This window comes from Calcarisporiella thermophila (assembly GCF_041956535.1).
Source record: "Calcarisporiella thermophila strain CBS 279.70 unplaced genomic scaffold VTP21scaffold_12, whole genome shotgun sequence".
NCBI lineage: Eukaryota > Fungi > Calcarisporiellomycota > Calcarisporiellomycetes > Calcarisporiellales > Calcarisporiellaceae > Calcarisporiella > Calcarisporiella thermophila.
In genome coordinates this window covers 629,972-646,743 of record NW_027192202.1, presented here as the reverse complement: position 1 = coordinate 646,743, position 16,772 = coordinate 629,972, and the positions used below count along the sequence as shown (strand labels likewise).

The 16,772-nt window shown below is 40.2% G+C and overlaps 6 protein-coding genes across 6 annotated transcripts; 5 read left to right on the top strand and 1 right to left on the bottom strand.

Annotated features, from left to right (window-relative positions):
- Positions 1 to 954: 954 nt before the first annotated feature.
- On the top strand, positions 955 to 1,975 carry VTP21DRAFT_1797 (uncharacterized protein; the record flags this gene model as incomplete). The annotated part of the gene is made up of 5 exons (XM_069391922.1): positions 955 to 1,096; positions 1,163 to 1,242; positions 1,314 to 1,429; positions 1,503 to 1,584; positions 1,661 to 1,975. The coding sequence occupies 5 exons, from the start codon at positions 955 to 957 to the stop codon at positions 1,973 to 1,975; spliced, it is 735 nt and encodes a 244-aa protein (XP_069251133.1).
- Positions 1,976 to 3,892: 1,917 nt separating this feature from the next.
- On the top strand, positions 3,893 to 4,282 carry VTP21DRAFT_1796 (uncharacterized protein; the record flags this gene model as incomplete). The annotated part of the gene is made up of 1 exon (XM_069391921.1): positions 3,893 to 4,282. The coding sequence occupies one exon, from the start codon at positions 3,893 to 3,895 to the stop codon at positions 4,280 to 4,282; it is 390 nt and encodes a 129-aa protein (XP_069251132.1).
- A 1,383-nt stretch (positions 4,283 to 5,665) lies between these two features.
- Positions 5,666 to 8,004, top strand: VTP21DRAFT_1795 (uncharacterized protein; the record flags this gene model as incomplete). Its single annotated transcript, XM_069391920.1, has 4 exons — positions 5,666 to 6,641; positions 6,748 to 7,241; positions 7,308 to 7,650; positions 7,724 to 8,004. The coding sequence occupies 4 exons, from the start codon at positions 5,666 to 5,668 to the stop codon at positions 8,002 to 8,004; spliced, it is 2,094 nt and encodes a 697-aa protein (XP_069251131.1).
- Positions 8,005 to 9,534: 1,530 nt separating this feature from the next.
- Positions 9,535 to 12,013, top strand: VTP21DRAFT_1794 (uncharacterized protein; the record flags this gene model as incomplete). Its single annotated transcript, XM_069391919.1, has 9 exons — positions 9,535 to 9,537; positions 9,593 to 10,194; positions 10,256 to 10,474; positions 10,533 to 10,623; positions 10,698 to 10,913; positions 10,976 to 11,031; positions 11,099 to 11,483; positions 11,540 to 11,639; positions 11,697 to 12,013. The coding sequence occupies 9 exons, from the start codon at positions 9,535 to 9,537 to the stop codon at positions 12,011 to 12,013; spliced, it is 1,989 nt and encodes a 662-aa protein (XP_069251130.1).
- Positions 12,014 to 12,373: 360 nt separating this feature from the next.
- On the top strand, positions 12,374 to 14,105 carry VTP21DRAFT_1793 (uncharacterized protein; the record flags this gene model as incomplete). The annotated part of the gene is made up of 6 exons (XM_069391918.1): positions 12,374 to 12,459; positions 12,525 to 12,608; positions 12,667 to 12,802; positions 12,858 to 13,138; positions 13,203 to 13,423; positions 13,489 to 14,105. The coding sequence occupies 6 exons, from the start codon at positions 12,374 to 12,376 to the stop codon at positions 14,103 to 14,105; spliced, it is 1,425 nt and encodes a 474-aa protein (XP_069251129.1).
- Positions 14,106 to 14,378: 273 nt separating this feature from the next.
- On the bottom strand, positions 14,379 to 14,867 carry VTP21DRAFT_1792 (uncharacterized protein; the record flags this gene model as incomplete). The annotated part of the gene is made up of 2 exons (XM_069391917.1): positions 14,379 to 14,525; positions 14,586 to 14,867. 2 exons carry the CDS (start codon positions 14,865 to 14,867, stop codon positions 14,379 to 14,381), a joined length of 429 nt encoding a protein of 142 aa, XP_069251128.1.
- Between the last annotated feature and the right edge of the window lie 1,905 nt (positions 14,868 to 16,772).

The window sequence follows — 16,772 nt, the reverse complement described above, 5'->3', positions numbered from 1 at the left end:
TCCTACTTACTTTGGAAGAAAATTAATCAATAGAGGAATTGTCACCCTGAATGATAGGATCTGAAGACGGAAGCTCCGTAATATTGACTTTGATTCTTCACCCTCGTTCATCAAGGATCATAAGAGGTTGTTAAAAAATCAAGAAATGAATATAGAGGGAGAATAAACAAGTTCCATTGGCGAGCCTTCATTTTCGGCCTATTAGTGGTCATGGAAAAGCCGGCGCCTATTTTTTGCCTCTCCTTCGGCTTATGCGTCCGGTTTTAACTATATTGCTAAGACCAGGTCTTCTCTTTACTAAGAAATGCCCATACGGCCGAAACTAGCAGAGTCATTTAGAAGGTACGCTGAGCCTATATTAAACTCTCGAGTAGTTTACAGCTTCTACCTCGTGGATGGCGTAGCTAAGGAAAGAATGGCTTTTATGGGCGGGAGGATCTACTTGGTGATTTTGGAAAATGACTGGTTTCCTCATAATGAACAACAGGGGCAGCTAAGCCCATTGGACTACGACTTAAAGAGTCACTCATTTAAACTCTAGTTTTGTGTAATGATGGGATCATAGCTTAACTCGAGACATATGGATAAAGATATGGAAGATATCAGACTCTATAGAATAGAAAAGTAGCACCGTTGCATCCCCATCATTCAAAAGCAGAGAACCGTGACTATGACTATGTCTATGAGCTCACTCTTCTCCTTTGGTCCGCCAATCGCAAACTACAATCCACTTGGATGCGAGGCGGAGTGTCGTGACATGATTTTTAACCGACATGGTGGCCCAGTCCAATTGGAATTGCGGATATATCGAACAAAAGGAGGAACAAAGGCATATTGTGAACAAAAAAGTAAAAAACACGGTTAACAAAATGTACCGAGTTAATTCACATAAAAGCAGCGTTACCAAGGAAAGATGGTGGATTATTCTCGTCGTTTATCATAACAAAAATAACAATGTCTAAGAGCAATATCCCCAAACCATCCACTGATTATGCTCAACTGGAAAACATCACTCTTAAGGGCATCCAAGAGTCTGAGAATGAGGTGATAAAAGCAAGCGACTTGTGGAAAGACACACCCGCAGTTGTGTTCGTTGGTAAATGCGCTTAATTATGCATCCCATAATTGATCCTATTTAATTAAAATCCAAACATTATTTTAGTCCGAAGGCCTGGATGTCAATTTTGCAGAGAGCAAGCAGTGCTCATTGCAAAACACCGCGATCTACTTGTAAATGGACTCGTAAGTTCTAGACTACAGTCTTGTTTTACACTTACAGTCTTTGATCCATTACATTTCTTTTATTCTCAAAGGGCTTCCGTTTATTCGCTGTGGTCCATGAGCGATTGGGTGCCGAGGAATTCAATAACAATTACTGGAAAGGTGAAATTTACTGGGATGAGAATAAAGGCTTCTACAAGGCACTAGGGTACTTATTTATGGACTTAAGCACTGTTTAGATCTTATGAAACTAATCAAGATGTATATATATATATATATAGTGGAGGATCTCTCCGTGTGGCATCCAAAGCAAACTGGCTGAAGCCGGAGATGTGGAAGCATGTCTTCAGAAACAGAAAATCGGTAAATTCCCATTCTAAGGATGCCTTCTACTTTTCACTGGATCACTAACTTGCAATTGTCTCCTTGATAATGGTAGGGTGTCACCGGTAATTTTGTTGGCGACGGGTTTATCTATGGAGGAATATACCTTGTCAAGCGGGGCAATGCTGGAGTGGCCTTCGAATACCGTGAGCGAATCTGGGGCGACCTCTTTCCCCTATCGCACCTCCTACTTACCAGTGAAGCCATCCTTGAGAGCGAGGATAAGAAATTGACCATTGAGACCCAGGAGACTCTTTCAAAGGCAATCCGCCTGGAAGAGGCTGCAGAAAAGGAAGAATATCAACAAGAAAAAACAAAGGAAGGAGGTCAGAAATCAGCCTCCTGTAGTTCTAATTCTTGCACCCTTTGATCTAGTTTCTTTTATGGCAAGAATCACTTCTATTATTTTTATATCCTCGAGTTTTATTATCTCATTTCAAAACGCAATATTCTTTATTCAATATTCACTCATATTACTATTATTTCCTGTAAAATGCCCATAGTTTTTTCAACTCGGTAATGTGTGTTACGGTCGAATCCCAACTTATCGCAGGTATTAATAATAGTGACAAGAATGACGACACATGGATTGACTTCCTAAGAACTATCATATGAAAAGATAAGTGTGTCAACAAGCAATCGCTTAAGTATGATGACGACGCACAAGGCTTTAAAGACTAATATTGCGTAAATGTCTCCAATGCCATGAGAGAACTTTACTGACATGACTAATGGGACATATTATAGTATTGAGAGAATTAAAGATGTGTACATCTTGTAGTGTGCTCTAACTCTCACTTCACTACCCATATTTAAATGAGGAGCCATCGTGGAGAACTCGAGGAGATTGACGTGAAACTTGGAACGAGTTCTTCGCTAAGATACATTAGCTAGCATCAATTCGTGGTCGATGGGAATTTTCGTTTATTTCATATCTGCACAGCGAGAAGGACATGTTGGCATCAAATTGGAATGATATATACTTGGCGACTCCCTATTCCCTTGAGTCTAACTAAGTCTAGCACTTTACTCAATTTGCCAACACACTTAGTTCAATGATCTCGTGCATCGAAATAAACTTTTGGGTGACTTAATCAGTACTTATTTGTTCTAAGGTAGAAAAAATTGCTCTCGCGTGGTCAGCTCAATTTTTTTTCATTTTGTGGGCCAAGACCCCAAGCGACCAAGGGAGGTCAAAATTATTCCTAGACTTCACATTAACCATAGAAGAACACGGTCTCTTTTCATGGTTACAAACTTTGTAGTCAGCTTGGTACTAGCAACATGTTTGTTTAAAGCAACTCATTAGTCGGAATATCGGTGTTTTAGATAATGCCAATAGACAATAATGATATGAACGAATCAATAAATTGGGTGCTGGGTGGGGTAGAACGTTCTAATTTCCATGATCAGCATCTTTACATTGAATTATTTCATCATGAAAGATCCCATGAGGACTAATGTCCATTTAATCATGATTACTAACCAACATTTCTTGAGGATTATGAAAAGTAAGCGGGTATTATCATATGACTCGCGTCATGCTATTCTAACGTCATTGAAAAGTCGGCAGAGTCGTTAAGCTGGGTTTGGGAGGGTTAGTTGTTTTTTAAATTAAAATCCCTGCAAGCACTGCTTCTCTTGAGGAGAAGAGTGAGCTCTTCCAGAAGAAACCCGTTTGTGGCTACATTAAGGAAATCGACTCAAGATCAACCTGTGGGCAACTAAGTAGAGGGCTCGTTAGATCGCTACTTTTCTTAAGTAAGCGCATAAATGAAAGAAGCCGGGATGTAGGTAATCCACAGAGAACTCTGTTTGCTCGATCCGTTAGCTTAGGGCAAATGGGGGAAAGGATCTTGGCATCGCTCCGCTCGGCACCCGATTTCTATCCACAATTGAAGAGGTTAGTATCGGCGGCTGAAGAAAACACCTAGGCAAACCCGTGCGCTTACACATCGATGGACCATTCCTGCAGAAAAGGGCCAGAGGCAAAAGAGGGGGCTGAAGCCTGCCCAAACCGGGAAACCTTTGCTAAAAAAGAAAAACAGAACAGAAAAGTCGTTGGAAAGAAAACAAAAGAAGAAAAGAACTTTACAATAATTTGCTTAGTACGAATTTTTACTTTTTTTACTTTTACGGAGCTAGTGTGTTTTGTGCGAGTATTTGGATGAATCTCGAGTGGCCAAGTAGAACACAGGCAAACTAACAAACACTGGCAAAAGTCACCTCCGATACTTTCCTTATGCTCTCTCCCCTAGTCAGGCTTTGTTAATTGGCCATAAGAGTTATGCAGGCAAACGTATTCCTGTATTACCCTCACGCGTACGATGTGACAGCCAGCATACTGAATTATAAATCCCCACTTGGCGTCCACTTGATTCCTTGCCTCTTCTTTTTTGTTCCTGCCCTGGTCTCGGCTACCGTTGGGACCATTTCTCTCATCTGCTGCCCATTTAATTTTGAAACTATCCTCTTAATCCTCTGTCTTCCATTCTTCTTTAACTGCAGAGTCTCCTCCTTGTACCATTGCTACCTCACCCAACTCATAATGCATTACTGTGCTAAAGCCCTACTTTCCAAGTTCGAAACCTATGTGGCCAGGCGCAGCGAATCGGAGCCTCCCGTATGCACTAAATGTTGGGCTAGACACTGGCCTAATGAACAGTGCTATTGGTAGGACATCGCACACCTCATTTCAAGCATTCTCCTGAATCATTCCAACCGCTGCGATGCTGCCCCTAAAAGTGCTGCTGCAGATATCCCATACTTTTAGACTGTATTTTTGATTCCAGTATCGAAGCTGCCGTATTGAGGTCTTCCATTTTATAAAAGGGTGCAGCGCTGATATTATATTTATCGCGAGTTTGTCAACACTATATTAAATACCTTTGAGCACGCTCATATATTCCCACTCTTGCCTCTGCTTCTTTTCCTTCCTCTGCTCCTATACTACTTCTCTTTCATTTCAACTAGCTTGCTGTCGATACCTTTTTTACTACATGTATTATTTTGTTTTCTTCTTGCCAAGATTTGGAAACTCTGTATAAATTTTTATCAATCCATGTTTATTTGCTTGCTTGCTTAAAGATGGCTACAGTGAGTCATGACCTCTCTTCTATTAACCTATATGGTGAATCCTCTGAGGTGCGATAACGCACACCTCGGAAAACATAGTTTGCACAGGAGGGTGAGACTGCTATTAATAAGTTAAAGGAGAACGAATTCATTTACTTGAAAAGTTAAAGTTGCACCAATAGCGTGGGTCGCGTATTTATTTTACAGAGCACAACTTGAACTCGTGTCTTTTAATGCGCCCCCTCCGTCTTAGCCACACTATAGAGTTTATTCCTATGAGCCGACACGGCCACCCTTGTGTCGGTATAGGATAGAAGTGCCAGCATAGCGACCTAAAAATAAATCGATGTAGGGTGAGCCACGTCTATTTTAGGGAGGAGTAGGATAAGGACACTTCCCTATTTATCTCAATTTCATCCTCTCTTCTCTTGCTTTAACCCTCAGCGCCGCTGCATCATTGCACGTTTAATCCTTTATATACGCCTAGCTCGTTGTTATTTAATTGGGGTTATTGGATATCTCTCTAAGGAGTACCTCTTTGAATATCTTTTTTTGGACTGTTCTAGACAGCATTCAGAAAAGTTCTCGACACAATTTTTTTTTGGCTTAGGGTATTTCTACATGGATTTAAAATGGTCTCAGAGCGAGATTCGTTCGCTCGATATTTACCCTTGAGCCACGATCGATACCATTTAAAATTAGACTGTAGTTTTTGCCCCTGTTTATTGGATTAATATTTTAATGTAGTGTGGCCGGAATAGAAATTACAAAAAAAATCAAATAACGTCAAAATGAAAACATATATAGGCTCTCTGGCCTTTGCCCTTTTATCTGCATGCAGTTTTCTATTCTTTATATCACCCTTTAGTGTGAGGAGATGGCTTTTTAAGAGCAATTGATCGATCAAGGCAGATCCCCCACTTTAGACCTTTATATTTGCTATACTATTATAGATTTTGCCAAATATTCACACATATCATCCAGTATGTTGGATCTTCTTAACGCGATACTGTTTGTGTTTATAGTATCAGCAATATTCTACAACCACACCGCCGCGGCTCCAACACACAACCACACCACCACGGCACCTTCACACAACCACACCCATCCCGCAGTCACCCTAGAGCGACCACGAAAATGGAAGCCAACAATATCCTCACACGCGATTGCACGACCTCTCAACATATCCTCTTTTCCTTGCACATTTAACGACGAGTCAGGTCGATCCACTGATATTGACGGGTTTATCAGAAGGATCAAGAAGGAAGGCTATCTACCTCTGAATACGAGGGGCAGTAGCGCAAGTAAAAATATGACCCTCTCACCTCTGGATACGCTTAGGATTGCCCTGGTGAAGTTGATTTGTGAGCTCACTAGCGAAGGAAAGCAAATTGGCCCTTCTGAAGAGGATTTCCAGCCTTTGACTACCTATGATTCCAGGCCACGGTTAGCATGTCCTGCCGGCCACTTTAAAGGTGTCTACCGCCCACCAAAGAGCGAGACGGTCGAAAAACAGGAGGAGAAAGAGGAGGAAAACGACGATAAGAAGAAAAAGAAGTCTAAGAATAAAAAGGAAAAGAGAAAGGTGCACCCAACAAAGAAGAGAAGAAAGAAGAGCAACAAACACAACTCGAAGGTTAAGGAGCACCAAGGCAAAACGCTACAAGGGATCAATGTATATAGTAAAAATCTCCACAACGCCATTCTCTTCTACGAAGCGCAGCGCTCCGGCCCTCTCCCCGCTAATCAACGAATTAGATGGCGGCACCCCTCTCATCTTGATGATGGTGCTGAAGCAAATCTAAATCTGACCGGAGGTTATTACGATGCAGGCGATTACGTCAAGTTTGGTTTCCCATCCTCATTTGCCATGACCATGCTCAGCTGGGCTGCAGTGGACTATCCTCAAGGATTTCAAAGATCAGGAGAAATGAAATACATTCGTGAAGCCATAAAATGGGGTATGTAAATTTGTAATTTTCTTCAGCATTTTAATCACAATACAATTTGGGGTTGTTCCATTTTTCAGTTGTTATACTCACTAATATTTATAATTTCAACCGATAGGGACCGACTATATCTTAAAAAGTCATATTAAGCCTGGAATCTATGTTGCCCAAGTCGGCGATCCGGATTGGGATCATCGATATTGGGGCAGCCCCGAGAATGAACCAAAAACCATCAAACGACCGATCTATATGATCGATGGCAAACGTTACACAGGGACTGAAGTTGTCGCGGAGGCTGCTGCAGCGCTTGCCGCTGCATCCTTGGTGTTTCGTAAGGAGGACCCGGACTATTCCAAAAAGCTCCTAAAGCATGCCATTCAACTCTACGAGCTTGGTGATCACTACCGCGGAAATTATAACAAAGCTATTCAGTTGCAAGTGATCAAAGGAGGAGGCGGAGCTAATGCGTATCCATCCTATTCTGGTTACGGCGATGAGCTAGTGTGGGGAGCGATATGGATTTATCGTGCGACTAAAGAAAAGCAATGGTTGGAAAAAGCCGAAAAATATTATACAGACTTCAAGCTCGAGAACAACTGGAATAGTGGCGAGGTATTATTCAGATTGGCTTGGGATGAACTAAAGGGCTTCGCTAACTCTTGTTTTTTTATTTCAAAGGCTATCTTTCACGCCCAAACATGGGATGATAAAAGTGTCGGCGCCACTAACTTACTTGCCGCTTATTCGAATCAATCCAAATATCGTAAATACATGAAAAATTATTTCAGGGATGTACTTTACAATCCTAAGGGATTCACACCCGGAGGCTTGTATTGCGCCGATTTATGCAAGGAGGGTGATGGATTGAATGGAATCGCTATGAACACTGCCTATCAGGCTTTCTGGTATGCCGACAATGTACTAGTCTCCAAGGAAATAGCAGCTGCAAATGACAACGATGAATGCAGCCACGTAGCATTTGCCATGGGGCAAGTCAACTATATTTTAGGAGACAATCCAGGTAGGACATTTCACTTTTCATCTAGTTGAATTCTATTCTTAACTCCTTGTGTTCGATATTTGTCCAATTATAGCCAACCGAGTGTATATAGTAGGGGCAGATCACTCTCGCTCTCCCACCCACGTCCATCATCCGAGTAGCCAAGGTGTTCCTGCAAAGAGTCCCGATCTCGGAACTAGTTATATAAGCAAAAAATTACCGAACAAATTCACTCTTTTTGGGGCACTTGTGGGAGGGCCGGACGGGAAGGACCATTTTGAAGATAATCGGGAAAGTTACAAAATGACTGAGCCAGCACTGGACATAAACGCTTCTCTTGTTGGGGTTTTAGCAAGAGTTGTTATGGCATCATGAATAATATTACCAGCAATATTTATCATCATATATTGAATATACTTTATTGTAGCTTTATCTTTTTCATTTTTCTTCGCTCGACTTTCTTTCATATTTCCATCAAGTTGCGAAAATGTGTTGGAAAATAAATGATACATAGGATATGAGCTATATTTCTTATCATTTTATTTAAAAATAAAATACTGGTTGATCGATCACTTAGTTTTCCAAAGACTTGAGTAAGTTGGTTAGCAATTCATCAAATATCCAAGTATGCAACACTATATACTGAACAAATTTTTATTCAGTATATAGTGTTGCATTAATCATGTACATATTCGACGCATTTCCTTAAGTTTTTTTTTCATTTGGGGAGATGCAAAAGAGGAGTAATTTTCACACAAATTGTGCGAAAGATATTTCAACAATATTTTAAAAGAAGCTTTAACAATAAAAGGATAAGGGAGATGAATATATTCTCCGCGAGATTGGGGGTGCATCTGTCGAATACTCGATCTGATAATATAGGAGTTAATAATACAGGTAATCCGCAAGACCATTAAGACATAAATCGTATATATGTAGTATAGTAGTTTGGGACAGCAATATTCTTTGCGATCACCATCCAGAGGAAAATTTGTAGAGAAAGAATCAAGTCGAATATAATAAATTTTCTAATGCTACGATGAAACGAAAGCATGGGCAGAGGCAACTCGATGGGAAAATGTGTGGAGGTCGCACAATAATGGTGCCAGCTTTTTTTTTAGCTTGTCTCGCGATTCCATCACAGCATTCAAAGCTTTCATTAGACTATATAAAATGATGACCAAAGAGCGCATAAATATCTAGACTGGTGTTTGCAGCATTTTGCTTGTCCGACTACTCTTTTCTATTTTCAGTACGCGTTTTTATATTGGGTGTAAAGAACGGCGTTGAATGAGGTTGGATGCTCTTATATTTGTAAAGAATTCCGTATATCCTATCATTGGGATTATATAAAGCGGGGTGCATTGGTAATTTATAAATAAATTACGTCCTCCACATAAAGCTTCCTCATAGTATTAGTTTTAGTAAAGAGGAAATGATGCCCATTGTGCTTCCAAAATGCTATGAAAACTATGTGAGTTATTCTCCTTTATACATGAAGTTGTTTCGAGTTTTATTTTGGAGAAATTTCTTAAAAGAAGCTCGAGGGCGTCTATTTTCTTGGTGTAGGAGGCATCATTTCGTGATTTAATATGTTTTTCTTGTTCTTGTATGAATTGTCTAATTTGTGATGTGAATTTAATTAATTCGCAGCGGCCAAGCTACATGCGCATGGAATTTAAAACCGTTGCCTGCGAGTCACACGCGTTTCATTACCATATTATATATACCTCCTTCAATCGAAGATGAAAAGGAAACGGATTACATGCATCCTTAAAAAATCTGTTCTGTGCGCTTCCCACTCGCTCTCCTTTTTATCATTTTATATACTTTTCACTAATCATTGTATCATTTGCATTTGAATTGGGAGTTATTCTGCATTAAGAAGTCTTAGCATAAAGCATAATGGTAAGTAATTCCTTAACCTTCATTCAGGCCTACCTTTTTTAACTTTGTTCGATAGATTTCATACTGGGATCCGGCCATGATGGCCTCTCAAAAGCATAGTAAACTTAATATGGGCATATCAACACTTCCACTCAAGGTGACAGAATACCTTCAGACGGTCAGACCTTTGAAGAGCGAGTCCAGTTTATCGCGAACAAAGTCGATGATCGAAGAGTTCCGGAGTGAATTTAATACCGAACATATTCCTGAAGAAAAGGTGCACGAGCCAGGACCAATGTTTAAATTCCAGCAAACATTACCAAGACTCCCCGTTCCCTCACTGCATGAAACTATGGAAAAATATCTAAGGACAGTGGAACCACTGCTTAAAAGTTCGGAGTTTGCACGTACTAAAGCAGCGGTTGAAGAGTTTATGCGGCCGGGAGGGTGGGGAGAAACTCTTCAGAACAGACTGTTATCCCGAGCAAATGATCCAAATATCGCAAATTGGCTCGAAGATTGGCTCAATGAGAGCATGTATTTTGGATTTCGAGAACCCCTCCCATTTTATTCCAATTATTACTACGTATTTCGCGATGACCCTAAACGGGCATCGCCTGCTGCGCGTGCAGCTAGCATTGTTACCGCTGCTCTTGAATTTAGGCGACTTGTGGTCACGTAAGTGTTCTATTATATTTTGGTACGATAGGATACAATAATAACAATACTGCTGCCATAGAGAGAAACTTGAGCCTGAACATATCATGAGAGAACCACTATGCATGTCAACCTACAAATGGTTGTTCAATTCATGTCGTGTTCCTGACGTCCCAAGCGATTATGAACGCAGATATGATCCTTCAATACATAACCACATTATTGTCATTCGTCAGAATAAATTCTATGCGGTGGATGTGATGCAAAATGGGAAGCAGCTGTCGGCGGCAGAGCTTGAGAGGTAAGATAAATGTTAATTCTGATACTTCAATATTCTATTAACATTCTTAATGAATTAGTCAATTTCAATACATCATGGAGCATGCTGGCAAAGAGAGAGATATGGCTATCAGTGTTTTGACTGCAGACGACCGTGATGTATGGACAGAGGTATGCTTTTGGCAGGAAATTGATAAAGTTAGTGCCCCTAAATATTCAGAGTGTACTCGTATTTTCATCAATAGAATCGCAGGCATTTGGTGGGAATATCGCAAATAAATGAGTCAAATCTCTACATGATAGAGAGTTCTATTTTCACCCTCTGTCTTGATGACACCAGACCTGTGACTCCTTGCGAAATTAGCAGGGCTCTCTGGTATGGAGATGGGGGAAATCGCTACCATGATAAATCATTTCAACTAGTGGTGTTTGAAAACGGAAAAGCCGGGTTTATTGGCGAGGTGAGGCTAGCTTAACTCATTTTACCTTATTATTTAACTTTAATATGAAATCCTACTGCTAGCACTCGTCGATGGATGGAATGATAACTCTGCGGATGTGTAAATTCATTTGTCAAGCGTACGTATACTTAAATTTTTTATATTCCTTTCTATTTTTTTTTATTTATTAAAGACCTATTATTTAGGACAATGAAACATGAGATGAATTGGGGAACTATCCGGAAAAATCTGAGGCTCCCCTCTCTACTACAGTTTGAGCTCAACGAGAAATTTCAAGACATCATATTCGAGGCACAGTGGCGATTCGATATACACGCATCAAAACATGACGTGAAAGTTCTCACTTATGAAAAATATGGAAAAGAGCGCATTAAGAATTTTCGTGTTAGTCCTGATGCATATGCACAAATGGTGATGCAGCTTGCCTATTACCGGGTTCATGGAGAATTCCCCCCAACTTATGAAAGCGCCACGCACCGAAAGTTTCAGGGAGGGCGAACTGAATCATGCCGCACACTGAGTGTAGACTCGGTCAAATTTGTAAAATCTATGTGCGATCCTAAGGCCACAGTAAGACGCATGTCTATCAATAGTTATAAATAAGAGCTAACTGATTCCTCAAATAGGATATAATGAGAGCTGAACTCTGTCGAAGAGCATGTAAGACCCATACCAAATATATGATTGACTGCTTCGAAGGACGCTCCATCGATCGACATTTATTGGGTAAATAATACATTGCTCTTTCTATTATAATTTCAGCAAAATTAATTGTATAAAAAGGTCTTCGCAAATCACTTCTGCCGAATGAGCCATTACCATCCTTATTTGCTGACCCAGCTTATTATTCAAGTTCACACTACTCACTTTCAACATCTCAACTTTCTTGCGAACATTTCGATGGGTACGGCTGGGGTGAAACGGTCCCAGACGGATACGCGGTCGCTTATTCACTTAACAATAAGTTTATGCACTTCAATATAGCATGTCTCAAAACAATGCAAGCAGAAAAAATGCACCAAGCAATTAAAGAAGCTGCTGACGATATGCTACGAATCTTTGAGAGAGAACTGAAGTTGAAGGCGAAAGCTAAACTATGATTTTCTTCCTTATTATCTTTACATAATATACCACTTCTTTAAGCAATATCTCTGTCCTAATCATAAAGTTATACTATCTTCTAATCAGCTTAAAGCTGTATTTCCATTCCGCGTAATAAACCGCCTATATTTTTCCGAAAAAAAAATTGCTTTGCAGTACGAACCATCGGGAGCAACTTAGCTCTGTTGCCCGACACTGTATTTCCTAATAGAAATTGTCTGTTCTGAAATTACTGCAACACATTGCACAAACGTGGCATGGTTACGAATTTTTTTCCACGGTAAGAATTGAGTCTAATCGCGTTTCAACTTCCGTTTTATTTTTCCCTCACCTGTATTGTGTCATTTATTCTGCTAAACATGTCTGTCGAAAAATTTTTTGGATACGTGGATGAGCACCAGGATGCCTTTGTCGAGCGCTTAAGGGAAGCAGTGGCTATTCCAAGGTACACTATTTATATTACTACTCTATTTATTGCCCTTCAGTATACTAATTTTTGAATTCATCTAGCGTGAGTGCAGATGTAGACCTTCGCCCAGAAGTTTTTCGTATGGCAGATTGGATGGTAAAGCAGTTGGAAGATCTTGGTGCCAGGTTGGTGTCTTATTGTGTTGTTGATTACAGAAGATTATTAACTAGTTTAACCACACAGCACCCAGAAGCTTGACCTTGGAAATCAAGAAAAGGGTGGTAAAGTTATTCCACTTCCTCCAATTGTGCTCGCTTCCTTCGGAAATGACAAAAATAAAAAGACCATATTGGTCTATGGTCATTTTGATGTCCAACCCGTAAGTTTCTTGATCTCTTTTTGTTTTATTACAAAAATACTGAGTTTACTTGCAGGCCTTGAAAGAAGACGGCTGGAATACAGAGCCATTTGAACTTCACGAAGACGACCAGGGTCGCCTTATTGGTCGCGGTTCTAGCGATGATAAAGGACCTATTCTGGGTTGGATTAATGTGCTTGAGGCTCACAAGAAACTTGGTTTAGAGCTCCCAGTCAACCTTAAGATGTGCTTTGAAGGGATGGAGGAAAGTGGTTCAGTTGGGTTGGATGAAGCAATTTACCGTGAAGCAGACAAATTTTTTGCCGATGTTGATTGTGTGTGCATTAGTGATAACTAGTCAGTATACTTGCTGATTGATCGTAACTTTGCTCTGTTACCAACACTTTTTTCTATTCTCCAGTTGGCTCGGAACTACAAAACCGGCTCTCACCTATGGTTTGCGAGGTGTCTCTTACTTCCATATGAAAATTGAAGGTCCTGGTCGGGATCTTCACTCTGGAGTATTCGGAGGCGCAGTGCATGAGCCCATGGTTGATCTCGTGCATCTAATGAGTAAGCTTGTTAGTCCTGATGGCAAAATACTCATCCCCGGAATCTATGACGAAGTCGCCCCCTTGACTGGTATGTACCTATTTGCGAGTGAGACTCGAATTAACTGGGAATTAATATACCTTATTAATTTGAAGAGGAGGAATCCGCAACTTATAACAACCTCGACTTTTCCCTCGACGACATACACGCTGCTATCGAGTCAAAGAACACTATTCATCAATCATCAAAGGATGCCCTTATGCACCGCTGGAGATATCCCTCTCTCTCGGTGCATGGCGTGGAAGGTGCTTTCTATTCAAGTGGCGAGAAAACAGTGATCCCTGCCTGCGTCACTGGTAAATTCTCTATCAGAACGGTGCCTAACATGAACCCGGAGAAGGTTACAGAGATTGTAACGAAGTTCGTTGAACAGGAGTTCGAGCGACTTGGATCTAAAAACAAACTCGCCATCACATGTGGTCATGCAGGCCCGTCTTGGGTTACAAGCCCCAACCATTGGAACTATGTAGCTGCCGCCAAGGCTGTTGAACGTGTGTACAAAGTGAAGCCAGAACTTACCCGCGAAGGTGGTTCCATCCCAGTGACTCTCACTTTCCAAGAGGCACTTAAAAAGAATGTGCTGCTACTTCCAATGGGCAGAGCAGACGATGGTGCTCATTCGATTAATGAAAAGCTGGACCGTAGTAACTACATAAACGGTACCAAGCTTCTAGGTGCGTATTTGTATGAAGTTGCTGCCGCGCAAGTTTAAACCTAAGGCAAAGGATTGACAATATGTAATATTAATGGTGATAAACTTGATTTGAAAAAAAAATGATTTAATTATCTACTAAAATATACAAAGAGTTCAACAAGACAATAGTAGAAAAGAGGTAGGATATATATATAAATGAAAAGAAGAAAACCAAGGACAAAAAGAGAGAAAAACACTAATAATACTGGCCAACTACAAGACAAAAAGACCAAAATGTGATTAAGGAAGCGTCAATCTATCAACAGAAAAATTAACCTCCATATATAAAAATTATTCATATCTCATTCTTTTTGAATTAGGCTCCTCGTATTCCATCTGCGGTTGTGCTGGGGTTTTATCTTCAAGGAGGTAAGTCTGGCGCGCTAACCTCAAATTCTCTTCCAAACTCTCAAGACGTTCACACATGGCTTTGATTTTCTAGAAAGAAATATGAGATCAGCATCTATCAAAATGAAAAAAAAAACAAACTAGATGTACTTGTCCAAAAGATTCCAGAAATGTCTCAAGTTCTCTTCGCTCATCCACTACTGCTTGTACCGTCTCAACATATTCGCATTGCAATCCTGCCCGCAAGCAACGGCCGCAAGTCGGGTATTCAAAATCACATTTTACTTTTCTAGTACGACACCGTTTGCATGCTCGAGAAGCATATTGACGGGGTTGGGGAGGCTGGGGTGGTACGGTAGACTGTGAGCGAGAAGATAAAGCGAGAGAAAGATTCGGAGATGTGTTAAAATGGGACGGTGGAGGTCCTGCCATAATCAATGATTACAAGTTAATGATTATTGCAATGAAGATAGCATTGAAGGTCTAGAAGCAAAATCCAAAGACGTTAAGATGTGAAGCCACCAATTCTACGTGACTTTTCAATTGCACTCCCGCTTTTTCACATATTCCATAATTTTTACCATTCATATCTATGACATCTAATAAGGAACTACATAATTTTCTTATTACTCTTCCAGAGTGGTCTTCTAAATCTAGACTTCAGTCGCTTTATTCTGATTTTGGTCCTTTACGCACATCAAATCCGTATGGATATGATGCTAATGTTCGATTCTGGCGTTCAGTTATACTGGAAGCCAGCACACGCGGACTACTTCATCAAACTGACGTGCTTTGCTTTTATCCAACTGATCTTGAGTCATCATTTGAACATATAGAATTCGGGCGGCCCATGGGATTAAGGATAGTTTTGGTGAGTTGAAATTTTATTGCCCACTTCTATTTATCATTTTTAATTTAAGTAAAATTCGTAGCAAGAAATGTTAAAAACAGGCGATATATTGCCTCTAGAGAATGTTATTAACATAAAACCAAATCAAGGCTGGGGATCCTGGATAGTATCAAGTATATTGTCTCCTATCAAATGGGGAATAAGCCAGCTACAAAATGATCTAGGAAAGCAATTCGTAGTGGCATCAAATATTCGAGTATGAAAAATAGGCTATTTATCTTTGAAATATTCTCTAAATTTATTATTGTCAATAGAAAGCTGCAGAACGCGTTATTCAGTTTCAAAGCTCCTCAATTACCTATAACATAACAGATAATCTTCTTTCGTTTTCAGAATTCAAAGAGAAATTTGAAAATGTTGCAGTTCCCGGAGTCAAACTCTCTGACACAGATATACGTGCCTTAATCGCGTATCTTTTCAGCGAGTACAAGGCTTTAAATGTAGAAATAGCAGAAAATAGTGAAATGGTTAGTACCTAATATCAATTTATATGGCTACTTCTTTCGTTAAAACATCCTAACTTTATCTCCTTTAGATTATCAAATTTAAATCCCTTAAGCAAAAGAAACTTGAGCAAATAACCTCGCAGGACCATGGCATCCTCATGCTCAAGACGACATGTCGTATATTAAATCGTCAGATTCAAGATATCGAATCCAAGCAGAATAGGTTAAAATTTTAAAACATAAGGGTTTATGGAAGAAATGGATATCCTAAAGGTTTTTTTTATTAATTTAGCCTCATCGATCAAGCGAAAGGATATATTAATCGTAAGCAACGAACTCAGGCTTTGTTTGCGCTCCGTCAAAAAAGAACTTTACAAACCGTGATCGAGAAACGTTTTCATTCACTTGAAACTTTGGACACAATTCTTCTTCGTCTTCAGAGCGCAGAGAGCGATGCCGATATAGTACGAGCATATGAAGTTGGAGCCACAACCCTTCAGTCTGTCCTCGCATCAACGGGAATGACTGTCGATACTGTACAGGATGCTCTGGATCATGTGGCAGAAGCCCTAGCGGATCAACGAGAAATAGACGATGCCATGCGAGTGGATATCGGCCCTAATGCTAATGTAGATATTGAAGAGGAAGACCTGGAGCGCGAATTGGAGATTATCCTTAGGAAGGAAGAAGAAGTAGCTCAATTGAAGAGACGGTCGGAAGAAGAACAAGCAAAACAGTTGGAAATAGAAAAGCGGCGTATCGAGTTGGAAGGAATACAAAATTTGGATCAAAAGAGAATAGACAAGGAAGACTTAGCAGGAACTGAAGCTAAAAAACAAGTGGAGAAAAATCGAAGTGAGGATATTAAGGAAGAAGAGAATTATGTGAACAAGATGGGCGAGAATGCTGAGGATGATCTCTTGAGCAGATTAGAGAATCTTCGGATTAAAGCTGATAAGAAGGAGAAAGAAGAAACTGAGC